At 41.8% G+C, this 9,639-nt stretch overlaps 1 protein-coding gene across 1 annotated transcript; it reads right to left on the reverse strand.

Moving 5' to 3' along the window:
* Positions 1 to 3,762: 3,762 nt before the first annotated feature.
* Positions 3,763 to 4,952, reverse strand: LOC146969411 (uncharacterized). The gene is made up of 5 exons (XM_085760462.1): positions 4,849 to 4,952; positions 4,389 to 4,733; positions 4,140 to 4,256; positions 3,997 to 4,034; positions 3,763 to 3,882 (listed from the first exon to the last, which is right to left on the reverse strand). The coding sequence occupies exons 1-5, from the start codon at positions 4,889 to 4,891 to the stop codon at positions 3,763 to 3,765; spliced, it is 663 nt and encodes a 220-aa protein (XP_085616588.1). The 5' UTR covers positions 4,892 to 4,952.
* Positions 4,953 to 9,639: the final 4,687 nt, after the last annotated feature.

A 9,639-nucleotide genomic window follows, 5' to 3' on the forward strand; every position in this document is an offset into this window, starting at 1 on the left:
TCTACATAAAGAGGAAGGATGTTCTTCATAATGTGCCTATTGTGGTTCTTGCTCTCCTTGAGACTGAGTTCTTAATGCCACATTCTCATCTACACCTTAGATACCATATTACTGGTGTTAAAATGTCACCACTATCTCAACATTTGTAGCTTGCTTGCTGTTTTTCAGTAGCGAGGTGTCTGATATTTGAGTTCATTTTTATCGTTAAATCATGTGTTTCCTTTATTTTGGAAAATTGGATTAGGTTTTGATATTTTACTATATGAATATGTTAGTATTTTATAAAGGTATTGCACAATAATGTGGTCTGAGGCAAGTTGAAGACTGCGTTGCCTCTACTCTTTTTACCTGGCAGCAGCTCTGCAAGGCAAGGCATCTTTATTTATATAGCGCATTTCATACCAAGGCAACTCAATGTGCTTTACATAAAGACAAAACATTAAAAAAACAAAAAGGTCAGTTTGACACATGTTCAGCTTGAGCAAAACAGGAAAAAGAAAAAGAAAGTGAAAAAAGAAACACTCTAATCGTAGCATCACCCTGACCTCAGTTCAGTTAGGGACATAGCAGTGCTGCGGTCACACCATGAAGAGCTTCATCTTGATATCAGCTTCACTTCTCTGCAGCTCTCTGCACTCTGACACTCTCTGTCACAATTAGAACTAACTCTCACTTACCGGAATTGAAACGGGTCATTCATATAAGCCTAATCATCATCATAAATCATTAATTAAGAAATGTATTGATTTTTACACCAAAACTGCCACTCACAGGCAGATGGGCGGGCAGCTATAGCCTAGTTGGTGACCTGCCAAGAGAGTGCTGGAAGTGGCCGTCATCCCGCCGGAGCTCCTGGAGAAAGTGATGAAATTCACTGAGCTGTGTGCAATGTCCAATGATATTATTAACCCAGACATGACAACCAGGGCCGTTGCTAAGAATTCTGGGCCCCCTGAAAGAATACTAAAGTGGGCCCCTACCCTCTGACTTTTCCATTTTTTTTTCTTAGACTACGTATGTATTATCATTTTTTATTTAGCCTACTTTGTTTTGATGCTAATGCAGCATTACTGTGAGTATTAGTCAGGTTCTTATGCAGAATAAATCAGTCATACAAAGATTAGATACTGGGGTTTTTTGTGGGCCCTACTGGGCGCTGGGCCCCTAGAATTATCATCACCTTTCTCCCCTATACAACGGCCTTGATGACAACGTGAGTTGTTTGGCTACTCGTGTATTCGCGCGAGTATGCGAGTAACATAAATATTCCCGCGGTCAAAATCGTGCGAGTAACAGCGAAGCAAAAATTTGCTTTGTGTGAACGCACCGTAACACACACCTCTTGATAGTTATCAATATCACATTTTTTTCCTCACACGTAAAAATAGTTGAGGAAAGTTTAGAAAATTCAATTTATTGGCTGATGAAAACTGTTGTCTATGTGTAAGATGTGTTTAAATATTTAGTTATTTTATAGTGATTAATAGGATCTTTTTACAGTGTAGCATAATTATGTCAATGTAAGTAGTAACATTTGTTCTCAGGTAAATGTAGTGAAAGTAAAAATAAATGGCCAGTATTTTCTTCTGAAATGCAGTTAAGTGGTAGTTATCCTCTACCCAGCTGTCTGCCCCTGCCTGCACCTGTTGCACCCACTGAGCTCAGATTTGACACCCAAACCCAGCCAGTGGGCGGAGGATACAGTGAGGACATCCCCCTGGGCGCAGCCTGCCAATTCCTCGGGGTGTGTGGAGCTGCTCCCAGGGCGATACATTTTACACTATAGGGAAGCTTTAGATCAACAGAAGGACTATTCAGTTTTCTCAGTCATTTAGAGAGGTTTAGAGACTAACTAGCCTATAGATCCAGTGCTGTGTTTAGAAAGATGTTCTATGTTGGTTCAATCATGTGTTTTTTCATAGCATATGACAGATGATATTGTGAGTGTGTTTTGATGGATATATGCCTTTATTGTATCAAGGGGAAATTGTTTCACACATATAACACACAACATATACCACCAGACATTAAAACATTCACCCACATTCACTCACCAGACATAACAAAGAAGCGAGAAAAAAAAAAAAAAAAAGGTTAACCTTCCCTCTCTCTTCACAGCACCTGCAATATCATTGCATGTCACGTTCAAAGACCCAGCAGCAGCAGCAGCAGCAGCAGCAGCAGCAGCAGCAGCAGCAGCAGCAGCAGTGCCCCTCCACAACAGTTATGGCCCTGGTTAACCACACAACATCTTCACTGTTGAGCAGCATCAATGTCACATCAGTGATATTAGTGTTGGTCTCCTGATGTCCTATGTGTGATGTCACTGATCACCTGGTGTGTTGGAGATCAGGGAACATTTAACCCCAACCCCCCATACCCATCCCTTCACTCTCCCATCTATAGGTGTATAGCAATATGTACATTAAATTATTTAATTCATGCATTGTTTATCTTGCTCATAATTCTGACAAATCTCACTTGTAGTGTTGAGTTTCCTTGGGTTTCCTGAAAGGCACAAAGAAACAAAATGTGTTTGTCACTGTTATTATAACTGTTATGAGGTTGAGGTGCACTGAAAACAATAAACTATTCTGTGGAAATGTCGTCTGTGGTTTTGATGCACAGAGCGGAGAGCACTAGTTTTCTTGTGGCCGAGAATGTTGCTTCAGCTCTCAGCTATGTGGTAAAGTGTAACAAAGAGTATGTATGGCAGCAGTCAGTAGCACGTCCAGAAATGTCAGATTAAATCAGACATACAGATGTTTTAATGAGTAACTTAACTTCTTTTCTTGTTTATGTTTCCCAAAACTACTGATGTTGTGTAGTAATGTTATTGTCTGTGGTCAGCCAACCTACAGAGTTTACCTGTGGAAACCTTTGACCTGACACAGCTCATGATTTCCACCTCAGGTGTGGTCAGACCACACTGTGCTCTGTTTCTTCCTGTCTAACCTGTCAAGTGCTGCTTATTGACTCTCTCACTGCTGCAGTGCAATCACATCATCACACCTTTTACACTCAGATACAGATTTTTAATAAAATTACACAATTTGCACAATCTTTATTACAACATTTAATGACAGTGATGGTAAATCTTCCTCAAAGGCAATTACTTGCGACTGTGACAGAAGCTCTGCTTCCTCTAAAATGTCAAACAATAAATGGTCAAATATGAACTGTTGTGTTTACATTTCATTGACTGTGTTAGAACACATTCAACTCTAATCTAAGTTTGTTAAAAATCAGCAATTTTCTTCTCATACATTCCTGTAGTGTTAATACACTACACTGAAACTGAGTGACCGTGGACTTCAATGGGGCGGCATGGAATCATTTGTTTTCACTACAGTGAAACTAGACGGTTGTTGGATAAATGCTCTGAAGGCTAAATCCTCTTTCTGATTGACAGCTATGTTTTTTTCTTTTTAAAAGTATATTTTTGGGGCTTTTTATTGCCTTTAATCGATAGCACAGTTGAGAGAGAGGAAGGAAATGGGGAGGCAGAGAGGGGGATTGACATGCAGGAAAGTCACGAAACAAACTGCAGGTCATTACTTGGTATTTACTTGGCGATACAGCACATTTCCATTGTACATATATATATAAACAGTAAATAAAACACAATTATAGCATAAATGTTCAAGTTTGATATAATCTCAATTAGTTTGATGAAGATGTAGGCTGAAAATAAGCCCTTTGCTCTTCCATACAAACCTCAGATGAAGACTGACATGATAAAGCATCACTTCCTATCTGAGTCTATTTGACGGCAGTGTACACTACAGGCTCCGCCCGTACAGGCCTTCTGTTCCTTTTGATCTTTGGTTCTCCGAAATTCAGCGCTGCATAGTTCACATCACCAGAGGCTTGATTCTGATTCTGTTAATGAAAACATTTGATTCCTGAAGTCACAGAGCTGAATAGTCAATGTAAGAAAAGATTAAACCAGACCACACATAAACTCGATTTTGATGTAAGGTTACAGTAGATTACCTCACTGAGATGTGGAGTCTGTTCCTCTTCCTTCAAATCTGAACAACAGAAACATCATCTGATCAGTTAACTCAGAAAAATGACTGTTCAAACATTAATGGGAAAGAGGATGTTGTGCATTTGCAACTTAAATGAATACATACAAGTACATATGTGAAATTTCCTCATTTTGACGACCAGAGCAATGATGATTAAAATGAGGAAAATGATCAGAACACCCAGGGTCACACTCAACAGAGGTAGTGGTTCAACAGACTCCTCTACAAGAAAGACAAGAATAAAGAACAAAAATAACTTTTAGAATAGTGACTACGAAATGTGCATATCTGTATCTGTCCAACCAAATCACAGACAAAATTACGATAAAAAACACAGATAAACATTAATCTTACCTTGAACCTTTAAGTATGTTGCACTGTCAATGACTGCCTTATTATCAAACTTAGCCCCACAGAAATAAAGTCCAGAATCAGATAAATCCACATGTTTGATCTGGAGAAAGAGGGTAGTGGTGTTGGACGTCATGTTAAATCTTCCATTTTCAAATCCATCACAGAATGAAGCGTTGCTATCAGAGCTGTACATTCGGGAGATACAGGTGCTGTTGGGTCTACTGTTCATTCTCGAGCAGACTATGTAACCAACATTACTGCTGTAGTTGGTACACATCAGTGTGACCTGTTCACCAGACTGGACCTCCACAGTGTAAAACTCAGAGACAGAGACAGAGATCCAACCTGAAACAAAGAAAAAGTCTTTTCTTCACCAACCTGTGATTCACAAAAAAACAAAGTTCACCGCAGAAATGTTAGTAATTGTTGCCTTTAGAGAAAGATGAGTAAGTGTACTTACTGAAGGTGAAGAGTAAAGCTGTCAGCAAGTGAACGTTCATCATTGCACGTAGAGTAGGACTGCACCACTGTAATGTTGGTGACTGAGCTGTGTTCCGGTGAGTGGTCTCATCAAAAAGAGGCGGGCTCTTTTTTTTGTTATTCTTATGCGGTAGCTCAAGGAAAATAGAACTGCTCAAAAGAAATACAAAACACCTTCAATCTTAGCTGTGTGGGGTTCTGGTGCAGAGAGCTGAGGTCCAAGTTTCCACAGATTGTTGTCTCACTGTACACAGAGACGTCTCTGAACACCGACAGTGGTGTTTGCTACCCCAGTGGAAAGAAGGTCAGGTGTGGAAATATTTTTTCATATTAAAAGCAACACTATGTAACTATTTTATCTTTGAAAAATAATTTTTTGATGTTTTATTCACTTCCAACTGAGAGATCGGATTCTGACACTGCACACCCAGCTGGACTTAGTGTAAGAAGCCAACTCGCTCTCTGTTTTCAGTATGTTTATCGTACAGCAGCAGAGACGCTAAAGAGGCCAAACAAGATGTTTCTGGAGGATGCAAGGAAGAAAAGAAGAAAGAGTGGTCCAACAAGGGCTTGGAGGAGGGTAAGGTTGGACCGACCTCTACTTGTCAGTGAGAACTCAGAGAAAAGACAGGATACAAGAATGATGCTGAACGCACCAGTTTGTTGCTGGACTAGTAAATAATGTCTTTGCTGGTTACCCAGGCTTCAGCAACAAATGCAAATGTACCTCTATCTGTGAGTGGTACTCAGTTCATGACTCTGTTAACATGGGAATCAAACCTACTGTACGACCTTGAGGTCAAGAGTCACATATTGTATAGACACAGCTAATCAAACAAACACATGGGGTTCTAATTTAGTAGACCAGACGCAGACTCGTGTCAAGGCGCACTTTGCAAGATTTACGCGTCGTGCACCCCGGAACATCCGTCCTATTCGTGGGGCGCAAGCTCACAGTGGCTTAATATATAGTAACACAAACAGACCTCCATGGGCTGATGAAACCCCGTGTAACAAAGATGAGTAGTGTGCACAGATCAGAACATAAACAAATACCAAGCGTAACGGGGATGAAATCAGAAGCACCTGTATGTACGACACAGGCCTTGCCCTTGTCGGCAAGCGTCTCGCTCTTTTTCTCCGTTCTTTTGAATTTTCTGAGGTGAGAGATGCAGAATATAAGCCGCATTCAGACTGCAGGTGAATCTGATTCCTTCTCAAATCCGATTTTTAGGGCTGACTGTCCACACTGTTTTTAGCAAGTGTCCAAATCGGATTTGGCTCTGTTCAGACTGGGCCACATTATTGACCGATCTGACAGGTTGCTGTAGCAGCAACGTTGGAGTGGAGGCGCCATCCAGCGCGAGTATTATGTGACGTCATATAATTGCGACAGCGACAAGAACAACACAACAACAAACATGATGGAGGCAGGTCACCTCAGTATTTTGGTCTTATCACTGTCCAGTAGAGGTGCAGACATCTCAGACGCACCAGACATTTTCAACGCCGACGTCTTCCATTGACTGCTCCATTCCATTGATATCGCTCCACAACTGGAAATAGGAGGGTGGTCAGACGGTGTTCTGGCGCAATGGGTCTGGTGTCATGGACAGTCAAAACCGATCTGAGTGTTTGGAACTGTTCAGACTGAGACGCATCTGTCCAAATGCGATTTGAAACTTCCTCCCAAATGTGGTTTCGATCTGGTTTGCAAAAATTGGATTTCATGTGATTTGTGATTGTTCAGACATCAAAAGTGCCATCCGGTTCCAATCTGGATTGGCTATAAATCGGATTTTGGCTGGCAGTCTGAACAAGCCCATATTCTCACTATTTGATGTCGAGGCTGTTTGTAGTTGGCTGAGAGGGAAATGTGAACTTGTTTTACAGTTTCAGCTGTGTTAATTCAGTCAGGTCCAATTTCCATTGCGCGTGCCAATCACCTTTGATCTGACATCAGATGTGACGGAACAGTCGATATAGATATATATCTATGTGCTGATTTAGAATCATAGTTGTTGTGATTATTTGTTGCATTGAAATATGCCTGACATTCTGGAAACCTGCCTGTGTGTCAGGATGTGTGGAAGATTGGACCCAAATGCAGACTTGGGGAAAAGCAGGTATGGTGGCACAGAAAGGTTTTATTTACCTTCGGACAAAAACTCAAGGAGCAGGAACACAGGGTACAAACGCAGACAATTTGACAAAGACATAGGGAGACCACTGAGGTTAAGTACATGAGGAAACGAGACAGGCAAGGCAAGGCAAGGCAAGGGAATTTTATTTGTATAGCCCGTTTTTACAAACAGTTTGTCTCGAAGGGCTTTACATGGCATCATAACAACATCCTCTGTCCTTAGACCCTCACATCGACTGAGGAAAAACTCCATGGAAACCCTTTTAACAGGGAAAAATCGGAGAAACCTCAGGGTGAGCAACAGAGGAGGGATCCCTCACCCAGGACGGACAGATGTGCAATAGATGTTGTTACAGACAAGAAAACAGTTTATGTCACAGAATGTGCGAAATATGGAAATGTTAGCAGGAGTTGATGAAGGCAGCCTCTGGTGGGGGGGACAGGGAGAGCTGGCCAGCTCGATGGGAGGACTGGGTGGTAGACTAGGTGGTGCAATCAGACGCAGGTGAGATACATGAGGTAATCACAGCAGGGAGCACACGGGAAGACAGGACACTGAACTTCAAAACAAAACAGGAACTCTATGACAGACACAGACCATGACAGTACCCCCCTCTCAAGGGCTCACTACCAGACAGCCCAAGACACTGACCAGGGTGGGCAGCCAGGGCCTGGAGGAGGGACAGACAGACACAGGACAAAAACATGGAGACAAACTCGGGAAGGTGGTGGGGGTCTGGTAGAGGGAAACAAGGAAACGTCGTGAGAGTGAAGAGCGTTATGGCTGTAATGTTTTATGATGTTCAGTGTGCCCTTCAGTGATGGGCAAATTACTTTGAAAAAGTAACTAATTACAATTACAAATTACTTCTTAAAAAAGTAATTGAGTTAGTAACTCAATTACTCTATTATAAAAGTAACTAATTACTAGGAAAAGTAATTTTTGCGTTACTAAAACAAAGTAATATGTCAAAGAATTCGGCTTTTTAGAAGCATGTTTCACACGCCAGTTTCATAGAGTAGAACAGCATAGAGAGATAATTAACCTTAAACAAATATCCTTTGCCATGGGGGGGGGATATGAACTTCAATAATTCAATTTATTGCTCATCAACATAATATTTATTGAAACTGACACATCAGCAACTGGCATAACAATCCCTTTCAGACCTGATATCAAATGTGGACAAACGCTTTCCTCCCGGGCATAACGTGCACTTCAAATACAAGTTCTTCCCCTTTCTCTCAACGATGGTGAAGTAGTGTTTATATTTCCACTTGCTAAACGCCGACTTTCCCACTTTATCCTCCTCTTCTGTACTCGCCATTTCTTCTCTGTCTATCACTTTGGTTTTACCGGTCGAAAGTTGTGTGTGTGCGCCGCACAGAAGCTACGTCGGTTTGTGTGTAAAATAAACTCCTACAAGGATTCGTCAATGATGTCACGCAGCTATACATCGTCAAGTCAGTTACTTCCTTGTTCCATATCCGCAAAACATGACCTGTCTTATCCTTGGTATTTATCGAAACCGTGTTGTACTAGTGTGCTCTCTACTCTGCAGCCCGCTTATGAAGTGAGGAGGAGGAAAGGAAGAAAAGAAAAAACAATAGCCTAGAACTCATGCTGGCTGCAGGCTTTTTTTTTTTTTTTTTTACCATGATCGCGCTGGGGCCCCGATTTTAGTAACGGCAACACAAGTCATGTTAGTAACGGAAACGGCGTTAGTAACGCTGGATAAAGTAATTAATTAGATTACAAATTACAGAGGAATGTAACGGCGTTACGTAATCGCGTTTATTCTAACGGCGTTAGTCTCAACACTGGTGCCCTTATTTTGAAATCCTTGTACCAGGGGTTACTGTTACCACGGAGACGGAAATAAAAGTAGTGAAGCTCCAGACGGAGTTGCGGTGATTGTATCCACTTTATGATACGTTATGAAAACACATGAGTCTATCACAACAACGGATGAAAGAGGTAGAGGTAGGCTGCCGGTTCTCATGGCCCGGACTTCTGCCAATAGTTTTTTTTTTTTTTGAGGGTGTGTGTGTGTGTGTGTGTGTGTGCCGAGCGGACCTGTCTGTAGAGATAGCCTATGCGTCTATATGGGACAGGCTTTTATTTAATTCAGAACAAACCTTATGCACAGCAAAGGTGGAAAATATAGTCTAATATAATAAAAGGGTTCTGTTGTTCCTGTTTAAAAGAGTCAGAATAGAAGGAAAGAATCGGATCCAGAGCAGAATTCATTTACAAGTTTAATCAGCACTGATTAAACATTTAATAACTCAGGTCGGACCACGACCGCAGGCTTCTTTTTTTTTCTTCTTCCTCACAGGAGTGTGCGCACCTCGCTTCTCTCTGACGCGTCGGTGCTCATGGTTGTGATTGGTCAGCTGTCTTGAATCCGCCCTTGATACGTGCACGTTCGCAGATTCACAGCAAGACAAACCGGGGTTGAGTTAGCGAGTTGATAACCAGCGTCGTGGTACCGCTGATCCGGAGTGACAGTGTTGTGGATAGGTTCAGCTGGATAGGCTGACAGTAAGCCCGGGTAGGCTGAGCTCGCTTCGTGGTACAGGCCTCAGGTGAAGGGGCATGGACACTCTGGAGGACAGCTCGGAGGA

Source organism: Trachurus japonicus, chromosome 18 (assembly GCF_045865225.1).
Source record: "Trachurus japonicus isolate A0001 chromosome 18, Traja_1.0".
In the NCBI taxonomy this organism is placed as follows: domain Eukaryota; kingdom Metazoa; phylum Chordata; class Actinopteri; order Carangiformes; family Carangidae; genus Trachurus; species Trachurus japonicus.